At 40.0% G+C, this 27,029-nt stretch overlaps 1 protein-coding gene across 1 annotated transcript in view; it reads right to left on the bottom strand.

Annotated features, from left to right (window-relative positions):
- Positions 1–9,779: 9,779 nt before the first annotated feature.
- Positions 9,780–27,029, bottom strand: part of pfdn1 (prefoldin subunit 1) — a 40,658-nt gene continuing 23,408 nt past the window's right edge. The window contains exon 4 of the mRNA XM_003219894.4: positions 9,780–10,045. Within this exon, the coding sequence (XP_003219942.1) occupies positions 9,962–10,045 (84 nt within the window). The 3' untranslated portion in view covers positions 9,780–9,961. The remainder of the gene's footprint in view (positions 10,046–27,029) is intronic.

Genomic DNA, 27,029 nt, shown 5'->3' with positions numbered 1-27,029 from the left:
TGGAGGTAGCCCATGACAGCCCACAAGGGGGACATTTAGGAATTAGACGGACCACTCAAAGAATCACTAAAAATTTCTTTTGGCCTGGCATGTACCAGCAAATTAAAAGGTTTTGTCAATCCTGTGACACATGCCAGAGAATCAGCTCAGGGAGAGATAAACTTAAGGCTCCATTAGTTCCAATGCCACTAATTGGGGAACCTTTTTCTAGAGTGGGCATAGATATCATCGGTCCTCTTCCAAAACCAAGTAGGAGAGGATGCAGATATATCCTGACTATGATTGACTACGCAACTCGTTATCCTGAGGCAGTAGCCCTAACAAACATCGAGACAACAACCATAGCCAATGCACTGCTCTCAATATGGGGAAGAACAGGTTACCCTAAAGAGCTAGTATCGGATTTGGGAACCCAGTTCACTTCTAGATTAATGGAAAGATTGCTGGAACTGTGTGGAATAAGGCATTTGACATCATCAGCCTATCATCCACAAACCAATGGCCTTGTTGAAAACCTAAATAAGACCTTGGTTCGCATGATTAAGTCTTACAGTCAGCAACACCCACATGACTGGGACATCAAGCTCCAGCAATTATTATTTGCCTATAGGGAAGTTCCCCAGGACAGCACTGGCTATAGCCCCTTTGAATTGTTGTACGGGAGGCGAGTGCGAGGACCGCTTGATTTAATCCGAGAATTCTGGGAAGCATGTCCAAGACCGGAACCTGTTTCAGTGACCAAATACATCAAAGATCTACAGTCAACAATGGAAATGGCCAGGAACACCGCCCGAGAACATCTAGCGACAGCCCAGCAAAGACAGAAAGCTCACTACGATTCAACTGCCAGATGCAAGAGCTTCGAGATAGGGGATGAGGTCCTGTATCTCACACCAACCAAGGCCAACAAGCTCCAAGTAGATTGGACTGGACCGTGGAAAGTCATCAAAAGACACAGTGGCGTGAACTATTCTATATATGATGAACAGTCTAATGTAGAAAAGCTGGTGCATGTAAATATGTTAAAGCCATATGTAAATAGATCTGTAAATGTATGTATGATAATTTCAGGGGAGGAAACAGGTACTTTTCCCTTTTGGGAAGGAAATAGGAAAGCCTATAGAAGCAGCGAGCAAGTAAAGGTTGACGAGGGATTGTCCCAGAGTCAACAGAAACAAGTTAGGAAATTATTAAATAAGTATGACCATTTATTTTCTGATCTCCTAGGGAGAGTATAGGGGATTTATCATCAAATCATCACTGGTGATACTCCACCCATAGCGTCTCCTCCATATCGAGTTCCAGGCAGAATAACTAAATGCATTGAGAGGGAGGTAAAAGAAATGTTGGCCATGGGCATTGTAGTACCATCAAGCAGCCCATGGGCCTCACCAATTGTTTTGGTTCAAAAGCCTGATAACACCATAAGATTCTGTGTGGACTATCGACTCTTAAACAAGGTAACACAATCAGATACCTACCCTATGCCTCGGCTAGATGATCTGTTAGAGAGGATGGGGAAGGCCAATTTTATCAGCAGCCTGGATTTAACCAAGGGATTTTGGCAGGTACCTATGGCACCTCAGGACCAGGCAAAGACAGCTTTTAGGACTCATGCGGGATTATATGAGTTCACCGTTTTACCTTTTGGATTAAAAAATAGTCCAGCCATGTTTCAACGTTTAGTGGACAGAATACTTAGTGGTATGGGAGATTTCTGTGTGGCTTACATGGACGACATAGGGATTTTTAGTTCGAGTTGGGAAGATCACTTGAAACACCTCAATCAGGTGTTGAGTCGGTTAAAGGAGGCAGGTCTAACTATCAAGGCTTCCAAGTGCCGGATAGGAAACCGCACAACCAAATATTTAGGTCATATAGTAGGTTGTGGAAGTATCGGACCGGAGCTAACCAAGGTTGAAGCCATCCACCAATGGCCTATCCCAAAAACCAAAAAGCAAGTAAGATCATTTCTTGGTTTAGCAGGATATTACCGGAAATTTATACCATCATTTAGCACTTTAGCAGCCCCTCTAACTGATCTCACTAGAAAGAACTGCCCCAATCAAGTAATTTGGTCCCCTGAATGTCAGAAGTCCATGGAACAATTAAAACAGGCCCTTACATCAAATTCTGTTTTAAAAGCCCCAGATTTTGACGCACCTTTTATTTTGACCTGTGACGCTTCTGATACTGGATTAGAAGCCGTCTTAAGTCAGGTTGACACAGAAGGGGAAAATCGTCCAATCCTCTTTCTGAGTAAAAAATTACTTCCTCGAGAGTGCAGCATGTCAACTATCGAAAAGGAGTGCTTAGCCATAGTTTGGGCTATACAAAAATTAAGACCTTATTTATGGGGGAGGAGGTTTACCCTCCAAACTGATCATGCCCCATTAAAATGGCTAGATAACACCAAGGGAACTAATAACAAGCTTCTCCGATGGAGCCTGTTACTACAGGATTACTCCTTTGAGATAAAACATGTAAAAGGTAAAAACAACATTGTAGCGGATTCACTTTCCAGGACGTATTAGAGGTTGCAACAGTAAAGGTTTGTGTTTATATATGTTGCATGATAATGTGTTGATCTTATATGTTAAGAGTGTGTTAATATGTATTGTTGTATATTTTTAATTACAATCCACATTATTATTTTTGACCATTCTAAGTTATAGAAAAGTCAAAAATAATCTTTATGGGTTTGGAGGTGTGTGAAGAAGTGTATAATTATATTTTGTTTATAGATGACATGTGTATTTGATTTTGTTTGAACAGTCAGGTTTGGCTAAATTTAAAATGGTGAGTATTTGAGTTGATGATGTATGGGGGAAGGTAGCCATCTTAAGGCAGGTTACCATAGCAACACGGGCGGAGCCAACCGCAGTTTGGAAAGGAAAAGGGGGAATGTTTTAAAAACCCAGGCAGTCTGTGATTTTCTAGTCACAGTGGAGGATCTGATTCTTGTGAGGAGAATCAGGTTGGCTCAAATAGAAGGATTTGAGTCAGATCTAAGTTGGACCAGACTAGGCAAGTTAGGTGGCTTGTTTAGGGTCATTTATAGAGCCTGTGGATTAGGGAAAGTTAATCCCAGGGGATCCAGGAGGATCAGGGTTTAGTGTAATCCAGAGAAAGAAATATTTTGAAAGTTTGACCACCTCATATCCGTTTGTAACCATTAAGCGAAGTGCCTTTAACAAGTTATCTGAAACCATCAAGCTCTGTACCTGCAATAAACTTGTTTTGATTTTATTCAAATCAAGCCTCTGTCATACTCTTATATTAAGTTAAGCAACAACAACATCTGGAGTAAAACAAATAGAAACAGCTTAAAAGAACCAGTGCCATCTGCCTGATGTCTCTTCCATTGGTGGCAGCGAAGAAGATAGTCAAATAAATAATCAATTAACATCATCTCTCATAAGACATCTTTATTAAGTGGTGGTATCTGTGTGTGGGGGGGGGGATCAAAAAGATTCCATCTCTGTCACACATTCCTGTCAGGCACCTCACCTCTGTACATATTGGTGGCAAGCGGAGGGATTCAAAAGGGATTCCATTCCCTGTCACCCTCAGTTCTGTACAAAGACTATTCACTAATCTGAATGAAACCACAGTCATCTTATCTGTAACGATTAAACTATTACTAGGCTGCTTTGGAGATCCTCCACGTTGATATCGGGAGTAGAAGATAAATATTTTAAGTAAAATAAAACCAGTTTGGACTTTTTCCATAAGAAATGTAGCAAGACAGAGGATGGTAATTCAAGTTTTGAAACTTTCCACATCCTAATTATGACAGCACAACTCTTCTTAAGTTCAAGGTATATGAATATATATATAATTTCAATTGCACTTGAGGATTTTTCAACATAACAAATCTGTTTAGAAACCCAAAGATCTCCCACCCCCCACGGCTAATTCTAGGAGTGACTTTCAAGAGTTTACAATCCAAATTTTAGCAGTCCAGTGCAGCTCTGATTAGTTTCATTTATGGTGTTTAAGCAGTGGTAGGTACACTGCACAAACACATCTGAATTACCTGCTGCACTGTTTCCAAAAGCTGAAGTTTGACTAAAAGGTCTGTAGGGAGAAGCATAGGTTCTCTTAACATCAAGGTGTGGTTACAGATTTAAAATCAAATCCTGTGTTTTCTTCTACTGCTCCTGTAGGACCAAAATTCATACAAAAATGTAGTTGCAGCAAGAAGTTGATCCCACAGTAATTCAGAGGGTTGGAGAAAGTCATCCCTCTACCACCGGAAGTTCCCAATTCACAATGGAATGCAGTGGATGACAATAATGGCAATTATTATTGTTCTGCTATGTCTGCTATCAATTGTTTCATACACTCAGTAATTTTACTCCCAACTCTAACTTCTGCTTTTGGAAGTGGAAAAGTAGGATAAATGTTCTAGCATATAAAAATAGTACACTGAAATGCTTTTAGTGAGTTTCAGGACACATTAGGCTCATTCGAATGAGAAATGACACAACAGAGGCATCTGTGGAGGCTGACCTAAAAATTAAGATAATCTTCCTCTTCCTCTTAATGGCCTATAAGTTATAACTGCAACCCTGTGAACCTTGACAGACAGCATTGTTGAGTCTCTTAGTATCTGATGACCGAATGCAGGAGAAGCCATCCATTCCCCAGTCTCGTGCTAGAAAATTGTTCCTTGAGAACAACTGGATGTATTTTTTTCTTGGAATGATGCTTTCCCCTCTTCCAAGACCTAGGGAGACATTGTCACACAGTAAATTTTAAATTGCAGGCACTGAGAGTGGCAGAGTCTCCTTTTCTGGAGTTTCTAAGTAGAGGCTAACTGGCCATCTGTTGGAGTGCATGGAAGAATAGCACTGGGCTGGATGGCCCTTAGGGTCTCTTCCAACTCTAAGATTCCATGATTCACACATCATTTGGGTCCCCACAGCTACGTCCACAAGGAGACATGAGACTGCCTTTATATGTGGATGGAGTATCACTCTAAAGGGCAACAGTTCATAATTCATTAGGATCAGCTGACAATCATGTCAGGTGAAGTCAGTTACAGTTGTGAACTTGCTGAACTTTAGCTGAACACACGCGGCAGCGTAAGAAATGGGAGAGAAGGCCACAATTTGTTTCCAAACAGCAGAAGAGAACAAACAGCTCACAGTCCATTTACCAGTTCTACTAGTTTCCATCTTCATCAGGAGTGGATCTTTGGGGTCTTGATGAGACCATGCCACCCTCAAATTCTTTATTTTCCAAAGGAATAGCTTACTACAGTTTATAGTGAAATCCTCCTGACACACACACTTAAAACCTTGTCCAAGAATTACTCTGCCTTTGTTTCTCCGAGTCAGGAAATTCAGATAAACAAATCAATAACTAAATGGTGCTTGTGTGTTTAATTTTGTTTTTTTCTTTAAAAAAATTCTTAAAGGATACCATTATCAAACACTTAACCATTGAAGTACTGCTGCCAATCTATAAAGAAATAAAGCCCAGTGTGCTTTAAAAAGTTTATATATGAGTATCTCAGAAGCAGATGTCGTAGTGGACTAAGTGACTTGAAGGTTGGGTTGCTGACCTGAAAGCTGCCTGGTTCGAATCCCACCCAGGGAGAGTGCAGATGAGCTCCCTCTATCAGCTCCAGCTCCATGCGGGGACATGAGAGAAGCCTCCCAGAAGGATGGTAAAACATCAAAACATCCGGGCGTCCCCTGGGCAACGTCCTTGCAGACGGCCAATTCTCTCACTCCAGAAATGACTCAAGTTGCACCTGACACAAAAAAAAGTAATTTGTTATAGCTCAACCATTTTAAATGTAAGTGGTCTGATTACATCCAGCCTTTAAAAATATCTTTTCAAGAAAAAATGGCACTATAAAATGCTGGAAACCAGGTTAAAATGTCAATTAAAGTTTTAAAAAAATATTTCCAAGAATGTATTTAATAAGGAAGCAATTAAGTATTTACTTTTTAAGGTAAGTCTCTAAATGAAGTATGGGAAGTAGCTGCATTGCAATTTGTTTCAGGATACAACCCTGGAAGGATTTAAAGTGTCCTTCCCCTTTGTTATTTTCAGTTTTCCATCTGTTCTGGTTGATATTTAATTGAGGTGAGCAGGTGAAAATGGAAGAGATGTTCTGCAGATAGTTTTTCAGCAAGAAAAGAAATCCAAAGGGAGAGAGGCTGGCAGTTTTGGTAATTTTTACCAGGTAGACTTTTGAGGTTCTGCTAATTGCAGGACTGGTTTCCATACAACTCACATGAACTAAAAGAGCATGACTTTGCCCTTTTCGTTACAAATCTTTGTGCTTTCAGTGTTGCTTGACTAAAATGACTACAAACACTATACGCTGAAAGGCCTTGTGGCCTGCGATGCGATATATAAATACTTTAAATATATCTAATCTAAATATACCAATATAGTTCAAGTGGTGTTTCCATCTCATATTTGAGCAAATCATGGTTTTGACCATCTTGATGCCACAATTCAGACGCAGAATCATTTCAGCTTCCTTTCGGATTCTAAAATGATTCTATCTAATCAAGGTGGGAACACTCAAGGCCAAGCCTTGCCACTGGCCGTTTTTGATGCTCCCCATCATAGTCCTGTCTGAAAGCACCCCTTGTCAAAGTACCGTTTCCCTAAAATAAGGCATCCCTAGAAAATTAGGACCTAGTAGAGGTTTTGCTGAATTGCTAAATATAAGGCCTCCCCCGAAAGTAAGACCTAGCAAAGGTTTAGTTTGGAAGTATGCCCGCCAAACAGAACACCAGAGCATGCAGGATCGATAAATGTGTTGTACATGGAAATAATGGTAGTAACAAGAAATTCTTGATAGGATTCAGTTTGTCTGGTGATGCTGGTTTGTGATGACAACTACTGTACAGTATATAATAAATGTTCATTTTTTGTTCAACAATAAATGTGAATTCTTCTTCATGGAAAAATAAGACATCCCCTAAAAATAAGACCAAGAGCATCTTTGGGAGCAAAAATTAATATAAGACACTGTCTTATTTTCGGGGAAACACGGTACTTACATGGAGACTTGATTAGTACAGTCGAAATAACCAAACACATTGAGACCGAATAAAAATATATTTTCACCAACAGATGGCAGCATTGGATTACCTCATGGTACTGTACTCCTATTTCTGTTCCAATTTTATTTTGCAGTAAGCACTCCATGGAGTCATGCCGGCCACATGACCTTGGAGGTGTCTACGGACAACGCCGGCTCTTCGGCTTAGAACTGGAGATGAGCACCAACCCCCAGAGTCAGACATGACTGGACTTAACGTCAGGGGAAACCTTTACCTTTACCTTACTGTACTATTTCTGTTCCAATTTTATTTTGCAGTAAGCAGGCCCTAGTTTCTACAAAGGACTAAAACAAAAGGCAGCCTGATTCAATAATACAAATTACAAAGAATAGTGATCTTAGATTCTTTTTTTCCTCAGTTTCACCTGTCTTGGAATCGGGGTAGATATTGCTCAGTGCTCATACCGCCTGCCAAGTCACAGTGAAGCCTTATTCAGGTCTCTGTTAGGCGGGAGCATTTTTCCACATCCTGAAAATAGGATAGTTGATTAAATTTAGAATAATTCCATTTCTGAACACAGGGTGAGAAATAACAAGACAGCACCCTACTTTAGGTGTGTTTTCGGCCAGTCCTTGAAAAGCTTTTTGTTGTTGTTTATTCGTTCAGTTGCTTCCGACTCTTTCTGACCTCATAGACCAGCCCACGCCAGAGCTTCCTGTTGGCTGTCACCACTCCCAGCTCCTTCAAGGTCAAGCCAGTCACTCCAAGGAAGCTCCATCCATCTTGCCCTTGGTCGGCCACTCTTCCTTTTTCCTTCCATTTTCCCCAGCATCACTCTCTTCTCCAACCCTTCCTGTCTTCTCATTATGTGGTCAAAGTACTTCATCTTTGCCTCTAATATGCTTCCCTCCAGTGATCAGCCGGGCATTATTTCCTGGAGTATGGGCTGGTTGGATCATCTTGCGGTCCAAGGCACTCACAGACTTTTTCTCCAACATTTTCCTCACTGAAAAGCTACTCCCCATAAATTAAAAGTGATAACCAAAGGTAGTAGAGCATTTCTTGAGCACAATCATAGAGTTGAAAGAGACCGCAAGGGCTACCCAGTCCAACCCAATTCTGCCATGCAGGAAACACAATCAAGCACACCCTGACAGATGGCCATCCAGCCTGTATTCAAACGCCTCCAGAGAAAAAGACTCCACCATACTCCGAGGTAACATACTTCACTGTCAAACAACTTGAACAACTGCTACTGTCTTCAGCTTGCCCCAGAAAGGGGCTTTCATTCAGGTCTGGGGCAAACAAATTTTCTAGGCAATACTGGGAAGAATGATAAGCCAGGAGGTACAGAACTAAACCAGAACTGTGAGTCGTTACCTCATGGCCTGCGATACATTACAGGATCCAGGATCCACATCAGCAGAATACCTTAATAAAGTGAAATGAAAATCAAATACTGTGCAAGCTTTATTATTGTCCAGAATCAGGCAAGTTTGTACCCAGAGCAAACCTAGACAAAGACTACATGTCTTAAACATCTATGTTTATTTCCCTTTTTATCTGCTTTATCATTTTGCTTGATGAAGAAAATAACTTAAAATGTTGTACAGTTTGATGTTGCAACTGTGCTGTCTTAACGTAGGTCTTCTTATGTTTTTTTTTTTTTCTGTTTTGTTTGGCTGCTTGCCAGTACAGTTGCCCATCCTACCTTTGCTTTTTGTGCTTCCTCACATAGTTTCTATGAAGATAAAATGAGAGAAATAAAGAATCATGAACATTATTCTTGGAAGTAGGATGGTAAGAAATGGAAATACAGTAGAGTCTCGCTTATCCAAGGTTCTGTATTATCCGACGCAGTTTGCCTTTTAGTAGTCAATGTTTTTGTAGTCAATGTTTCAATAAATTGTGAAATTTTGGTGCTAAATTCATAAATACAGTAATTATTACTGTATTGAACTGCGTTTTCTATCCATTTGTTGTAAAGCATGATGTTTTGGTGCTTAATTTGTAAAATCATAACATAATTTGATGTTTAATATGCTTTTCCTTAATCCCTCCTTATTATCCAGCATTTTTGCTTATCCAATGTTCTGCCGGCCTGTTTATGTTGGATAAGTGAGACTCTACTGTATTACAAATATTAACCATAAGGTGGCAGCAATATTACAGTCTCCTGTGTATCCTTCAATGGCCTTGGATATAATAGTTTTATAGTATTTGGGGCAGCAAATGATTGACAGCTTTCACTATAGCAAGCTGCCTGGAGCTTTAGCACTACAAAATCCATCCAGTGCACATCTAATATATGTGTGTACATGTGTGTGTGTATGTATGTGTGTGGTAATTCACCTTTGGTCCTTTTTTGTTGTCCTTAGCAAGATCCCCCACCCTCAATTATAAGAATAGACAATCTGAAAGTAAGAATCCCTGAACTCCAAGCGGGAGGTTGACTTGTACTTTCACTTACTCAATCCATAAGCCACACAATTTTTTTTCTGGAACTGGCTAATGTGACATCCATTTGCACCACGTTTTATTTTGATAGAGAAGCAAGACCTTTTTGCCTAAATCTTACACAATACTGATGGTGGAAAGCCAGACCAGGCAAAGGTGTTATTTGCTGTTCCAGTCTATTTGCCACTTACTCATATTTTTTCCAAGATAAAGATCTGTAGAAAGTTGAAGAAATATCTTCCCATAGGAAAAAGAAAGTGACATCCAAATAGCTAACCACAAATGTTGAAACAAAACCTAGACCAGGTCCAGGTAGAATTTATTTGTTCTCACATAACACAGTTAAGATAAGCCAACGTCCGTATATTTTCAATATGCAGGGGTCTAGGGGCTAAGGCTCCCAGTATGCTCTGCTTTCAGTTGTTCAGTCCAAATGCAGATAGCAAGCACTGCTGAAGCAAAAAACCTTATTGTGCTCTTCTTGCCATCAGCATCTCCCGGATGTTATCTTCAGCTTCCTTTACACTCCGTTCCAGGTATGATTTTCGCTGCTGAAACATGCAAACGGAGGGGGAGACAAAACACATTGAAAGTTAAAGAAATGTATACTAGGATCCAGTTCCAGAACCACAACAACAGCTGAAACTTTCTCCTGCTAAAATGGAGGAAGCACCATGAGATATTCCTCTGGACAATACTGTGGCTGCTATCTTTGTTCTGTATTTACAAGATTGTAAGCTGGACATAAGGCATAGTAACTTTTGGGATTCACATGTCAAGTTCAAGTTTAATTTATTACAGTCAATGACCAGCTTATAAGAAGAGGAACACAGTCCCGCACAAACACATCAGGTGTAAGGGTCGGGAAATTTAAAACATTAAAACTTGTCAATGTCAATGGTCAAATGTGTCAATACCAACACCACTAGTAGATCACACTCCACTTTGCATTTATCACAGTAATAAGCAGCAAGTGAGGTGGGGAACAATTCGAGGGATATACAGTACATGAGGGAGCCCCCGGTGGCGCAGCAATTGCTGACAGAAAGGTCGGTGGTTCAAATCCGGGGAGTGAGGTGAGCTCCCGCTGTTAGCCCCAGCTTTTGCCAACCTAGCAGTTTGAAAACATGCAAATGTGAGTAGATCTATAGGTACCACTCTGGCAGGAAGGTAACGGTGCTCCATGCAGTCATACCGGCCACATGACCTTGGGGGTGTCTACGGATGAGCACCAACCCCACCATTTATTTATTTATTTGCTTATTTATTTTTGATATACCGCCATCTAACATATGTATAAACAGGCACTGGATGACCATCTCTCTGGAGTGTTTTAATTGTGTATTTCTGCATGGCAGGGGACTGGGTCAGATGGCTCTTGCAAACACTTCATGCTTGTATGACTTTTATACTTCTCTGTGCCCAACAAAAGACATCTCTCCTCTCAGAAAGGAAACAGGCAAACACCTACACATCTACACATTCCAGAATACAGAGCATAATTTTTTCAAAATATCTATCTTCCCCCCTAAGCAAGCATACATTGAAATACCATATTAATCTAGCAATACTTATGTATGTAATATATTAGTATAAAGTCTCTCAGGAGAAGTGTAAACCTGTCTTAAATAACTGAACATACTGCTGCCTCCGTAATGACTGACTTGTGTTTTTCTAAGCTAAATGATATCTAAGTAAATGATATCAGGACTTTTGACTCAAGCACCCTTAAGAAGTATCACAACTGAGTAAAAGTGCTTGACACATCAGCAAAGTATTTCTGCTTTGCAAGCCAAGGCCAAGGTAGACAATTTACACAAATCTGTACACCACATTGCTGACTTATTTTCTCTGCTAGAACAGCAAACAGTTACTCACAGGCATAGATCATCTAATACAGACCTTACCAGGTTGGTAAGGCATGGGGAATGTGTAGGAGGGGAGCAGAAGAGTGGCGGGATTGCAAAAAGCAATAGAGGATTTGAGATTAAAAACTTAAGGGTCATCTAATCTATGCCTTGTTATGACAGAATATACAAATAACCCCACTCCTGAAAGATGTCCATCCAACCTCTGTTTGAAATAAGCCCACTGACCTCCAAGGCAGTGTATTCTACTGAAAAGCAGCTCTAAACAAAAAAGTTTAGGACGGTTTAGGAAGAATCAATTAGTTTATGTGCTCATTTTTGAAGCAGTGGGAAACAACCCTCCTCTATCTTCTGCATGAAATCCTTCAGATATAGTTTATAAAGCTTTATAGCTAAAGATAGCTATCAAGTCACCTCTCTGTCTTCTCTTTTCCAACATTAACATATCCAACTTCCTTAATCATCCCTCACATTTGATCATTTTGGTCACCTTTCTCTGAATGTGTTTCAGATTATTTATTAATTAATCTTTATTTGGGGTGTTTATAAAGCATTCTTCTTATTCTGTGCCTTCGGGTAATTTCTGATCTATGGCAACCTTCCCACAAAGTTTTACTGGCAGAATCTATTCACAAAGGAGTTTTCATGGTGGCAACAGCATTTCCTGCTTTAATAAAAAATTCCACCCTACTCTACAACTCCAAAAAAGTGTCCAAAACATCTATTATTTACATCAACCATATAAAATAACCACTGTGATACAACAAAAATAAACTATAGCTGATGGACAGACAAAGTGTGGCTCTGTGCCTCATGCAGCCTCATAGGCATGTTTGGGTGCCACTGCCCCCCCCCCTCAATTCATTTAAAGCCCCCACCAGCATAACACAATATCAGAACAGTAAAGAGATGAAAAAGACCTTTACAAAGAAATAAAGCCTCTCTGGTGAGGCAATTCCAAGTACAGTAGAGTCTCACTTATCCAATGTTCTGGATTATCCAACATATTTTTGTAGTCAATATTTTCAATGCTAAATTCGTAAATACAGTAATTACTACAAAGCATTACTGTAAAACGAACTACTTTTTCTGTCAAATTTGTTGTATAACATGATGTTTTGGTGCTTAATTTGTAAAATCATAACGTAATTTGATTTTTAATGGGCTTTTCCTTAATCTCTCCTTATTATCCAACATATTCGCTTATCCAACATATTCGCTTATCCAACATTCTGCTGGCCCATTTATGTTGGATAAGTGAGACTTTACTGTAATGTGCAAGATGTCACATTACTTGGAATTATTTCCAAAAAAAATTATCTGGTGTCTCAAAATATTTTACCAAATCTCTTCTCATTTGTACATCAACTCTCAAAAGTGCAAATGGTACAAAAGGCTGGAAAATTATGGAACAGGCAAACCCAAGATCAAATCAAAGATGCCTCCTGGAAACAACTTTTTTCTTATTTATATGAAGCAAATTGCATGTTGATGTATTAATATAATAGTATCCTGCTTTCAGGATTTCTTCAATGGTTGAGGAAATGCACGGGTGGAAAACTGTTGGGGATTATACTTATGAGGGGGCATAGATTGGAGGGCTACAACTCCTGCTGGACCTCTCCTGAAAAATAATTCAACTGTGTTTTTTGCTCCCAATGCCCTCAAAAAGGTGAGTATAGCATTTTTGCTATGTTTTTTAAACTCTCCTGTGTTACATTAGAGCAGTCGTTCTCAACCTATGGGTCCCCAGACGTTTTGGCCTTCAACTCTCAGAAATCCTAACAGCTGGTAAACTGGCTGGGATTTCTGGGAGTTGCATTAGGCCCAAGAGATGCTTTAACAACAGGAAGCAGTGCAGAAGTCGTTTAGTTTAACAACAGGAAGCAGTGAAGAAGTCACTATTATTCCCTTTTCAAATAATTTCTCTCTCTTTGGGTTAACACAACCTAGTGAGTCAGTAACATGGCTAAGATGTCCTCCATTGAAGGTGTGGAATATTTGGCCCACAGAACAGACTTTGCCATCCTTGCTTCAAACCTAGGTCAGTATGGGAAACTCCTGGGTAGGGAGAGCTTTGGTCTACCAGACTGGTTCTCAATTCTATGGGAGCATATCATGGACATGACCAAATACTACAGGTTCTTCTATGGTCCTAGGAATGGGAGAGGTGCAACTGGCTTTGGGTTCAGATGCAACCTCTCAGCCTGCGCCTTGAGGCTGAAGCTGGATACACGCTGTTCCTCCTAACTCCAAATCAGAATAAATGCAGGGGGAGCAAAGCCAACAGACTTCAATCACTGCCTGGAAAAGGAGGCCTTCTGGGTGCCATCTGAATGGCTTTGTCCATCACTTGTGTTAAATAGAACAGTGAGTGGCAATCAAAATAGCTGCATAGTCACCTTGTACTTTAAGGGAAATATCTCCTCTGGGCACAATTTCAGTCCTTTCACCTCTTTGCTTCTCCCATGTTCCCCCTGCTCCCCACAAATTATGGAGTGGTTGTTCAGGAGGATGACTATTCTCTCTCTTCTTACTAGCTTCAATCTTTTTCCCTGCAACACATGCTGTCAATAAGAATAGGGACCATTGTTTTGGGGGGGGGGGGGACTCATTTCCAAGCTAGTAGCAAGAATGAGTCTATTTAAACTGTGCCACACAAAAGACATAGACATATTTTTCACCAAATGAGAAATCCCTAACACTTCTGAATGAATTTTCCAGTGTGACATTCACTGACGTGTTGAGAGGTAATGACCACATTATGATGAATAACTTTACAGAGAAGATCACAAATATCAAAACTTCACGGGCGAAGCCTGCCTGGAAAATAGGAGCCAGCTGTGGATGAGCAACGATGACTAGCGAGTCCACAATATGAGAAAAGCTTGAAAAATAGTTCATCATGATGGATCAATATGATAAAACCACATGGTTACTTTCAATTGTCCAAGGATATCTTAAACAGAAATCAACCATTCCGAAAAAGGATAACTCCGAGTTCTCCGGTGAAACCACCACCACATCCTGCAGAGGAGAATTCATAACTTTCAGCCAGCTGCTTTCAGGAGATGCTGATTAGACAGACTACTTACTTATTCCCTTACATTCCCTGCCAAGACATGATTGGTTTCTTACTTAGCTGGTCTTGAACAGCTTGTGACAAAGCTAAAGTTGTCCCAGACAAGAGCTCTTGGTACATTGCCATACATGGCTGGTGGGCTGTGCTAAGCTTTGTGGCTCACAATTTGTACAGGGCTGTAATCAGATAATATCCTGTAGCTACCATATTTCTGGCTCCCATTTGATCATCAAAGCTATTTTTCTAATAAAATCCACAATTAGCTGCCACTCAAACAAGTACACAGAAAAAAGATCAAAGCCAGTCATTCTGCAGGAATTCCACACACACAGGAAACACCCATGACTCAGAATTCCACAATGACTAGCCTCTAAAAACAAAGCACACAATTTCCTAACAGAAGACTGCCTTGCCTGCACCTATCATATGCTGAATCAGACAGGAGAGTAATGAACTCTTGATTCTTGCTTGGGTAGGGCACCATATTATGTTTACACGGCCACTGCTAAGGAGCACCTAGCTATTACCATTGTGATTGGAGCTTTTGGCACAGCAGCTCTTTACAGATTAGAGCCTGAATCAGTGATTTCCAAACTTAGATCTCCATATCTCTTTGGACTTCAACTCCCAGAAAGCACGGCCTACAGTCAGTGGTCGGCAGCAAAGCAATATTTGGGAACTCAAGACTAGGAACCAAAGGCTTAAAGTTCTACAAGGAACATGCACAATTTCTTCCCTAAAATGGCCTCTGAACAGTTTATGAGGTTTGCTGTAGTTTGCAGACCTAACAATGTGGACAGACTAGCTAGTCTCAGTTATAGGTTTCAAGTACCAGCCGAATGCTCCATGGTCTGGTCCAAAGATGACTTGTCAGCATCCCTGCATCTCTAGACCTAAACAGAAAAAGCAACATTCCTTTCTGAAGATGCTTCTCTTAAGCATAGGCATCACATTTTGAAGTGTCAGCCTGTTTGATCTGATGCTCAGATGCCATCAACTATGAACGCTTGGAATCCTCAGGCATGATACAATTGCCGTGAATAAAATCCCCTGATGTAAACAGTCTTGTGACACAGTCTCAAAAAAAATGTCTGGCCTATAGTTTCTGAATCTCTAGATACTTCTCATTTTTGACATTCCTGTGTGAGAACACTCTTCAGGAAAGTGATTGCTGTATCTTCAGACATAGCTCAGCACCCTTGATTGTCTAGAGAGCATTTCTGCCTGGCATCCAAACCTAGGGGGGGAAGAGAGAGTAATACTCCTGCTCCACACTGAGGTGGTAGACAGGAACAGTGTGAGGTTACCATGGCTCTATTTGGTTGCTGGGATTGCTGCCGTCCTTGAAATGCCTAAAATTGCCCACATAGCCCCTGCTGAGTGGAAAAAGATACTTTGCTACATTCTTTTCAGAGCAATAAAATATTGTTAAGTATCCCATGATCTGTGCAAATTAGTTTATTGAGACGATTAACCACCTGCTTTTTAATCAAAAGAGAGAAAATAACAAACAATGACATTACAGTAACAGTCAAGGAGAGGGACCAGAAAAGCTCTTCTAATTATACTAATATGAAGGAATGTAAGGAAATGACTTGCGCTCTAAAATTATCTTAAAGACATACAGAACAAGCAATTAAATACTCAAATTTAAAATAAAGTAATCACAAATTTCCTTTAACAGGAAAAATAAGCACATGTCCTCCACCAACAACACACTGCAACAATGACAGATGCTAGACCATAGGGCAATTCCCTTTCTTCCAAAACTATTGATACCAGTCTATTTGAAAGAATCTTATGGTATCTAAAAGACTAACACATGCCCTGTGTCATTTGTTTTCATGGATAAAATCCACTTCCTTAAAGCACTTTTCTTACCAAGCTGACGGGTGCATATACATAGGCTACAGAGTACTTGCATATTATGAGGTAGGACAGAATTGGAATGCAAAAAGTTTAGATCAGTGCTTCTTAAATTATTTAATGTGAGGAACTGGAAATCTGCCCCCTTTACAAGTATGCCACGGCTCAGAACCATATTTATACTCACTGGCTACAGCGGTGCATTTCTTTCCATGGACCACAGGATGATAGGATAGAGAAAAGATATCAGGCTCATATGGAAGAATATACTCCTCCAGATACCCTAAACCCAAGCTGTATATGGCTTTAAGGATAATAATCAGCACTATATATTGAAAATTACATAATTTTAATGATAATATGGGGGTGCCCCCAGTGGCACAATGATTTAAACCACTGAGCTGCTGAACTTGTTGACCGAAAGGTCAGCAGTTCGAATCCGGATAGTGGGGTGAGCTCCCGCTGTTAGCGCAGCTTCTGCCAACCTAGCAGTTTGAAAACATGCAAATATGAATACATCAATAAGTACCGCTCTGGTGGGAAGGTAGCGGCACTTCATGCAGTCATGCCAGCCACATGAACTTGGAGGTGTCTATGGACAACGCCAGCTCTTCAGCTCAGAAATGGAGATAAGCATCAACCCCCAGAGTTGGACATGACTAAACTTAATGTTGGGGAAAACCTTTACCTACCTAAGATAATAGGTTTCCAAGATTTTGCCATTTCTCATTACATTAATGCGACATGCCTATATAATGCAGCCAACACACTAACATATGATACAAAGTTAGGAAAGTTCTGTTCTAGAGATTAGGACAGGAAAAGGGATTCCACTGGAATATTATAAGGACAATGTCCTGATGGTGAGCTGTTTGACAGTCAAATATGCTGCCTCAGAATGTGTGGAGTCTTCTTCTCTCGAGGTTTTTTAAACAGGAATTGGATAGCCATTTGTCAGGGGTGCTTTGCATATATATTCTTGCATGGCAGGGGACTATGGCCCTTGATCTCTTCCAACTCTGTTTTTATGATTCCATGCAATTCACACATTCTACCATGCTCCAGTCAAGAATTGGTCACATTGACATGATCTAGCATGAAACAGGTAGGTTGAGGTGAGGCAGGGAAAATATGCTGGCAAAGCATTATACTTCCTATCCCACACACACCTAAAGAAAACAGGAAACTGGAGAATACTAGACTGCATAGATTACTAACTGTGCTCTCTTTCCAGTAAAAGGAGTGTAACATAATCCCCATTTAGCCATAGCCCTACCTACATTATATCATGAATCATTATATTTCTACATTTTCCCTCTCGATCCTTTATCACTCATGCATGCAAACATGCATTCACATACCTCACACTTGCTAATTACTGTACATGTATATCCCACCTTTCTACTAAAGGTTAGTGCCATATCACATTTAGTCCATGAGGAATCAAGCTGTCATAAAACATTTTAAGACATTTCTTATAATTTCCCTTGGCTCTGATTAAGAACGATTTGCCTTAGTGTACACTGATAAGCTCTCCCAAGTACTGCAGGCATTATAGATAAAAGAAATATTTATAGCTCTGCAAACAAAGTTACAACATCTCAAGATTTAGAACATGCCTTTGAAATCCTGTAGCTGATAATCGGAAGAAATAGATTATTCTTAGAAATCATGAGGAGATTATAGGGCATTAGCCCTTTTATTGAAAGTAAAATACACAGCTTTTGATCAATCTGTCTAAAATATGGGAGGTTTAATCTTGGGATGGGGAAATAGAATGCCTTAAAAATATAATTGCATTTGGGGAAACATTTCGGAGTTAAGGAAAGCAAGGTACTGACTGAATTTGCCAATGAATCAATATGGCAATTAAACTAATAAATGAAGTACAAACAAGACCATAAACAGAGTTTTTCTATTACAATGTGCTGTGTCAGTAACCCATACAGAATTCAGGTGTTTCAAAATGGCAGAACATTCTGATCAAACCATTTTGAAATTTAAAAAGGTTTAAGAAGTTATTGCTTTTTTGCAGGCTTATACTAAGTGCTTCTCATAGTTTGAAATCATTTTATTTTAGACATACATTGGTATGAAATTAGTCATAGATCAAAGTCAAATGTCAGTCAATAAAAAGCCACACCTTCCTGGCACACACCTGTCTGAACTTTTATGTGCCTGGTAGTTATGTACAATAGAAAGGAAGAAAGCTTTCCCTATTAATGTATAGTAGGAAGCAGCGTAAAAGGTGTTTGAAAGGGATAGGCATGAGCTAGACAGGAAGCTGTGATGCTGCAGTCACATACCTGAAAGCTAAGGTGTGTTTTGGCAATGATGATTCAAGGCTTTGTCAATTCCGTCTCAAGAGAATGCCAAAAAGCCCTTCTCAAGTTGTCCAAACTTGTTCAACTTTTCCACTTTGGAAAGGACATCATATAAGGTAAATACAAATTGTTCAATGCAATACTGATGAGGGTAGTGCTTAATTGAGCAATGACTGACAGGACATGGCTTAGAGCAATGAATTAGAAGATCTAGTTTATTTATGAACTAAACTTGTTTCTTTGCTTTCAACCCAAACTAGTGCAAGCAATAAAATGCAAATTAAAAACAAAATCTTATTTAAATGCAACTTCAAAATAAATTGAAAATGGACGTTAAGAACAGATCAACAAAAGACATGGTCAGCTAAATCCTTCTAGCAGGTCTGTGTATATGCTAAATAGTGTGCGAGACAAAATGGAATTTTGAGATATATCACAAGGCAACAACCGTGACATCTAACATAATCTCTCCAGCACCACCTTCTCAAATTCTTCTCAAGAAGAATATGAACACTGGATCTATGCATATCTTAGTTTTCCATCTACTCACTCTGATCCTCGGTGGCACAATGGGTTAAATTCATGTGCCGGCAGGACTGCTGACCGAAAGTTCGGTGTTTTGAATCCGGGAAGTGGGATGAGCTCCCATCTGTCAGCTCTAGCTTCCTATGCAGGAACATAAGAAAAGCCTCCCACAGGATGGTAAAACATCAAACATCCGGGCATCACCTGGGTGACATCCTTACAGATGGCTAATTCTCTCACACCAGAAGCGACTTGCAGTTTCTCAAGTCGCTCCTGACACAAGAAAAAAACCCTTTTCAGCATGAAAGTATGAAGGAATCTCAAGTAAAATCCTGTCTACTAGAAAAGGTCCCAAAAAGACATAATCTTACTTAGAAAATAGCATGTTGATTCTCCTGAATTTTCTACGCCAGTTAGGACACTGATACCTAGAAAACTGTGTTTAAGGTTCACTCCCAGATTCAACAGTGACTCCCATGGAAAAACCTCATGTGACTAGAGGAAAACTAGCACTTTCTTCATGTTCTGTATACACAGTAATTATAGAAGTGCAAAGTGATCAGAAGGTTGTCTGTAAGGGTATATCAGTATACCATGGTACACAAAGGCATCCAGGATCTTCATTAACATATCTGATGCCATCACCAACCTGAGGAGTAAGAGCTTAAATGGTCCTTCTCATAATAAAAGAAGAAAAACCTCCAATGGGTTGATCCAAAGGTAGTGTGCAGGCAGTGAGAAGGTAACCTCTTCTGAGGATTTCACAGAATAAACATACTAGTTCCACCTGGAACTTCTGCTCCTTTAGAAGGCATTCAATTCTTTTCAAGTCCAGGATGTTTCTGTTGTCTTTATTAAGAAGGCTGAGAACCCTACTGACTATTAAAAAGGCTGAGAACCTTCTTTCTTGTGTAAACTAGCTTCACCACCCAAATCATAAAGTGATGTATTGTTGAAAACTTCTAGTTTCTCCCATTTTCTCTCTAGGCAAAAAGTGATGCATGAACACTATGCAAGACCTTTATTGCCTGTCAGTATTATTCATAGGAAGAATGTTAAAGAACCTCTTCCCGAGTGTTGGGTAGTGATTGTGGCTAAAGTTGAGGTTCTAAGGACCATGGGCTTCTTGTTGTCAGTGGAGACAGAGTTTTCAGAAGTCCAAACAGACACAGGGCAGTTCACCTATACACAACAAAGGATCCTATATCAATTTGGAGCTGATGTAATACTGATGCTTTGGATCTTGAGTTCATGATCTTGAATTTGGTCTCTTACAACAAACAGTTGTAAGTTTCGGTGTTGAGATAGAGCAGGGTAAAAATATAGTAATTAAATAAATAAAGTATTACGGCTCTGCATGGTTGGACTTTCATCTCAATTTGACACTCAAGAAGGAAGCTGCTTTTGGGAGCTCAATGTAACCAACCTGGTCTGCCACTGTTTTTGCCTTCACCAATGGAAAGTCTTCATAGATAACTGAAACCACATAACACGAACTCATATAATATATGGGACAACTGTATTTTTTATTTAAAGTTTTCTGGTGTATTAAAGTTTTACAAACAAAAGGAAGGAAGGAAGGGAGGGAGGGAGAGAGGGAAAGAAGGAAAGACAGACAGACAGACAGACAGACAGAAAGAAAGAAAGAAAGAAAGATGGAAGGATGGATGGATGGAAGAAAGAGAGGGAGGGAGGACACAGCCATCAGCAAATTGAAGGAAACCAGCCATGGCTTTACAGTGACTATAGGTCTAAAAATTGTATATGAAATCTCTAACTTCTTCACTAAAAAAGTACACCTAATTCAAATCTACTAAAGATCAAAACCTAAAATAATCATACCATTTTCCTTTCTCTACAAAAAGACAATCAACTGTTCCCAGTCTTTTAAAAATATTACCAATGACTTTTCTCTCATCAAAATGGTTTGTCAGCTAAACAAATCAGTGTTAACAATTCTCATTTGTTATTACTTTAGTCTTCCATTTTTGTGCATATAGTAGTCTTGCTGCTATGGCCTATATAATATTTCATGTTTCCTTTCCAGTTGTTCATCCAGCAGTCCCCATAGAAATAGTTCAGGCTTAAACTGAATTTTAATCTTCAAAATCGTCTGTATTAAAATGTGTATTTGAACTGAAAACCTTTTGGCTTTTCCACACATCAGCCACATACAATAAACTGTCCTCAGATGTTGTTTACATTTCAAACATAAACTCAAAATATCTTTATGCATTCTGGACCATTTTTCTGGGGTTATATACCATTTATATATTGTTTTATACACATTCTCCTTAAGATCGTAACACAAAGTCAGTTTCAACCCCTTTGACCATATTGTTCCACCTGCATGTTATATCCAACATTCTGAGCCCATTTTACCATACTCAGCTTTAAAAAAAAGATTATACATTCACATTCACATGTTAATTGTCCATGCATAATTGTATTTTAAATTCAAATTTATCCTGTTCAAAACCATACTTTTTCACCATCTTAAACTTTTCAATTACTATATACGCATATATAAATCTAAAATATCTAGTTTAAAAAAATCCACAAAACTGGGTTGACCTATTTACAGGTCAACATAAATACTGTATCTGAACCCTTATCTAAAAAGGAACCATAGGCTTTCAAATAATGACAGTAGAAAATTCTCTCAGCTCAAAAGAATAATAACTTGCCAGGTTTCTCTTTCTTTCGTAATACTGTAAAACAATCCCTAGTGTATGTGAAAGGAGTAAACTGGTGAAAGGCTAGCGCTTAGTCTATCCTGGGAGAAAGTAGAAGAAGTGCCAATCCTGTCTACTCTATCCACTGCAACTTATCTTGTGACCTTTTTAAAATCCTAGTTGGAAAAATGGCAGTGATAGTGAACACGAACAACTGGCTCCCTGATGTGGTCTTCATGCTTTCTCCATTCTGTGGAATGGACCTCAACTGAACCATGGGCCAAATAAAAAACTATAATGTTGTCCTCTAAACATGTCCTCAACTTACATATGAGGTTGAATTATACATACGGCATTTGTCGATAGTTTCAAAAAATGACACTTTCCACATACTGACATACTATGTTGTTGACGTCTAAATATTAAAAACAGAAACTTAGCGACTTAGCAGAATGGAGATGTTTTAATACCAAAATATCAATTTGCTAAGGAGGCGAAAACCCATGCCTTTGGTTCTGGCCACAACAACAGATACCTCCTCGGCCGGTGATTCTGTTGATGCTCTGGTCACTCTCTACAATGGGAAGATGGCCAGGGCAATAGACACGATCACTCCGGAGCGGCCCCTTGCAATGCGCAGAGCTAAACTAGCGCCTTGGTTCTCCATGGAGTTGGCAGCGATGAAGTGTGAGACGAGGCGCCTAGAGAGTGTGTGGCGAAAGTAACAGAGCAAATCAAATTTAGAATGGGTTAAAGCCCAAAGGAGAGAATACCACTTGTTTCCAACCATGGGGGCGTGGCTGGCAACGCTGCGCTTTGGCGACACTGCGCAGCTGCGGAAAGGGAAAGGGTTGACGACGGAGGTGGTAGAATTTAGTGGGGAAGGAGTTTCCAAGCTCATTTATCTCTATGATAAGTGCCTAGATTTGAATGGCGACTACATGAGATGTGGTATTTGGGTGTGGCTTTCAACTGCATATGGTAAATGTTTTTTCCTATATACTTTGTTCATTTTTAATTCCAAAACGTAATGTACTTTCTGGATAGCCCTCGTAGTTCTAGAATTGAGGCATCCAAAAACTGCCCTGCCGAGCTTTTTAGAACAGTCAGAGGGCTGCTTAATAACACCCCTCAAACTGCACCCACAAACAACTTGGCAGAGAAATGTGAAGCCTTTTCCCAGTTATTTTCAAATAAAATCACTTTGATTCGTTCCGAGCTTGACATTGCAGTTGATACAATCTCCAAAGATGTAACGAGAGCACCTGCTTGTCCAATTTTGATGGATTCATTTCCATTTGTGCCACCCGAGGATGTGGAGAAGATCCTTGGAGAAGCGAGAGTGGCCACATGCATCCTAGACCCCTGCCCATCCTACCTGATTAAAGAAGCCAGAGGGGGGGTTGGTCGAATGGGTAAGGGTAGAAGGTGGACTTCCAGCCGGCCTTAAACAAGCCATAATAAAACTGCTGTTGAAGAAGCCATCACTTGATCCCACTAATTGAAATAATTTCCAGCCTGTTTCCAATCTTCCCTTTCTGGGCAAAGATGTGGAACGTATGGTTGCCTCGCAACTCCAGGGATTCTTCGAGGAAACTGATTATCTGGACCCGGCACAGTCTAGCTTCAGACCGGGGCATGGAACTGAAATGGCCTTGGTCTCCTTGGTGGATGATCTCCGCAGAGAGCTGGACAGCGGGAGTGTGTCCCTGCTGGTTTTCCTGGATCTCTCAGCAGCCTTTGATACTGTAGACCACGGTTGCCTTGCTGGAATGGGCCTTGGGGGTACTGTTTTGCAGTGGCTCCAGTCCTTCCTTGAGGACCGTACCCAGAAGGTGTTGATATGGGACAGCTGTTCGACCCCACAACCATCGTCTTGTGAAGTCCCACAGGGTTCAGTACTGTCTCCTCTGTTGTTTAACAACTACATGAAGCCGCTGGGTGAGATCATCCAAAGTTTTGGAGTTCAGTGTCATCTGTACGCGGATGATGTCCAACTCTATCACTCCTTTTTTCCAGCATCCAAGGAGGCCGTCCAAATCCTGAACCAGTGCCTGGCTGCTGTGTCGGACTGGATGAGGAAGAACAAATTGAAGTTGAATCCAGACAACACAGAGGTACTCCTGGTCAGTCGCAAGGCCGAACAGGGTATAGGGTTACAGCCTGTGCTGGATGGGGTCACACTCCCTCTAAAGGCGCAGGTTCGCAGTTTGGGAGTCCTCCTGGACTCATTGCTGAGTCTGGAACCCCAGGTTTCAGCAGTTGCCAGGGGGGCCTTCGAACAACTCAAACTTGGGCGCCAACTGTGCCTGTACCTTGGGAAGCCTGACTTGGCCATGGTGGTCCAGGCTCTTGTTACATCTCGTTTGGACTATTGCAACACACTCTACGTGAGGTTGCCTTTGAAGACTGTTTGGAAGCTGGTCCAACGTTTTGCAGCCAGATTACTAACTGGAGCGCCATTCAGGGAGCATACAACTCCTCTGTTGAAGCAGCTCCACTGGCTGCCTGTTAGCTACCAGGCACAATTCAAAGTGCTGGATTTGGCCTACAAAACCTTAAACGGCTCTGGTCCAACTTACCTCTCAGAACGCATCTCCCCCTACGGGCCATCCCGCAGATTAAGATCTTCGAGTGAGGCCCTGCTCTCGGTCCCGCCACCATCACAGGTGAGGTTGGTGGGGACGAGAGACAGGGTTTTTTCAGTGGTGGCTGTGGAACTCCTTGCTAAGGGAGATTAGGGGAGCCCCCCCCCCCCACTCATGTCTTTTAGGAAGCAGCTGAAGTCCTGGCTGTGGGACCAAGTTATTGGCCCATCCTAAGATATGAGTTGATATGATCTGATGGATTCTGTGAATTAATATTAAGTCGAACACGGACTGGCTTTAACTGTGGCTCAAAACTGCCCCTGTTGTAATGGTCACATGGTTTTAATTGTTTTAATTTGCTTTGGATATCGGCTTTTAATTGTGTTTTATGTTTGGTTTTATTACATGTTGAATTATATGTGGCATTTAATTCTGTCATTGTGTAAGACTGCTCTTGATTCCCCTGGGGGAGAAGAGCGGTATATAAATTAAATAAATAAACAAGCAAACTCCTGTTAAATCAGTGAAATGAGATGCACTTTGGAGAGGAGGAAGAGCAGGTGCCTCACCATCAACACTACCACAACTAGTCTCAAAGGCATCCTTCTAATGTCATGAAACACAGTTTAGAGGTGGAAAAACAGGGGTCCCCCCTCCCCATAAAATTAATAAAAACATACAGGAAATTCCCACCCACCCTCCTTGTTATCATGACTATGCAGCTGGGTCAACATCAGGATGCCCAAATTAAAATACAGGCAGAACACAACTGCCAAGGGAGAGTGGTATTTTTGGTGGAGGTGAGTGGCATAAATAATTAGTTTTACTTGGCCGTGAGGGGAAGGGGATTTGTTTTTAAAGTCTTTTCCATTGGAAAGTTATAAAAGGAGGAAAGCACATTTTCCTAAAACATTGAATCAAGTCAAAGGTGATCCCAAGCGCACCCGATTAAATCACTGGTTTTGTAAGCAAAGATGAACATATACATAGACACTGTGTAACAACATTTGAAAAAAAATCTGTTCACGGTTTGAAAGCGTTATTTCCTGTTTAATTGTGTGGTATTTATTTTGAAAGTAGTTGTTATACAACAGAAACTTTGTTTTTGTGGCTGACACAAACTATGTGGAATTGGTTGAGATTAGATGAGATATTCATTGAAAAACTATAGCAAAATGTGCTGCAGGATGTCCCGCAAAAACAAAGTTTTTGTAATTTAATACACCTTTTCTATGTTTTTATTATAGAACCAATTAGGAAATGACATTTATAGCACAGAAACAAAAAAATGTGTAGTATTATTATTAAGCCAAAAAAGAAAACAAATTTAGAATTAAAATCTATATGAGAATTTGCCTTCTGCGTACAGTAGGAAATGTTTTACAATGTTATGAAATGAAGCCTGGCAAGTTGTTATTCTTTTGATTAGAGAAAGCTTTCTATGCTCATCGTTTTGAAGACAATACAAATTAATTACAATGCCCTGCTAATTATTAAATTTTATTATTAAATTGATTATTTAAACTAATAATTAGCTGAACACCACAACATTTAAAATAATTCACAAAATTTGCAGAACTCAGATCTCACAGTAAAAGTAAATAATTAAACTGAAGAAGGAAATCTAGATCTGATAACATCTCTACTCATTTTAAACTGAAGCCACTTTATACTATAAGCCTGCTAAAACTCATCAAGGGATGACCTTCATAGACTAGAACAGTTTAGCTGCAGCTTAGAAAGAATTGGAATCTTTATTCCAGTAGTTTCATAGGACAAGAATTCTGGCGGAAGACAAAAGAGTACAGCAATCCTTATGGACAGCCATTTCTATACATAATGAAGCATGAAACAAAAAGCAAGGGGCTTGACTGCAGTATAAAAACAGACATCCCATTTATCAAAAATGCCAAGAGGCTTGGTTCCCCTGCCCATTCCTATGGCAAATACAAATCCATCAGTGGTAGCAGTGCAGAAATCCACCTTATAACAGCCTCCCCCTTATTAGTTATTTTTAGCTACTTCATCTGACAACGCCCAACAACTAAGCAGGCTGAGAATAGTAAAGGGGGAAAAAGGATATATCAAGTACTAACAGAAAACACAAGTACAACCACTTCCTTCCATAAGGAGGAATGGGCGTTTCCCATTCCTTTGATATCAAAAAGTTACACCACACTTAAACACAAGTACTACGGGGAAAATGGATTATACTTTTCTGAAACCAAGTTTTCCTACAATTTGTGGATCATTTTTCTTTAAAAACAAGGGAGAAATGTGACTTTTTGCCAGCAGATTTTAACAAAAGCGAGAAGGAGGTACCTGCATCATTGCTACATTCCAAAATACAACTCTCCCCTTTCCACAATATACACCTTAATAAAATAAATCAAGAACAAGCAATATTATCAAGTGTTCATAGCAGTAAAGGATTTCCAATAGCAGGGTTAGAAGATCAATCCAATACCTTAGAGATCTTCAGGTAAATGATGAATGCCAACCCAATGGATTTCATAGGATTTTCTTATACAATGAATATTCAAAGGTGGTTTTTGCCACTAAAAATATAGCCTATAGTACCTGGTATTCATTGATAATGTTCCATCT

This window comes from Anolis carolinensis, chromosome 4, assembly GCF_035594765.1.
Source record: "Anolis carolinensis isolate JA03-04 chromosome 4, rAnoCar3.1.pri, whole genome shotgun sequence".
NCBI classification, from domain to species: domain Eukaryota; kingdom Metazoa; phylum Chordata; class Lepidosauria; order Squamata; family Dactyloidae; genus Anolis; species Anolis carolinensis.
This window is presented reverse-complemented; position numbering and strand designations above follow the sequence as displayed.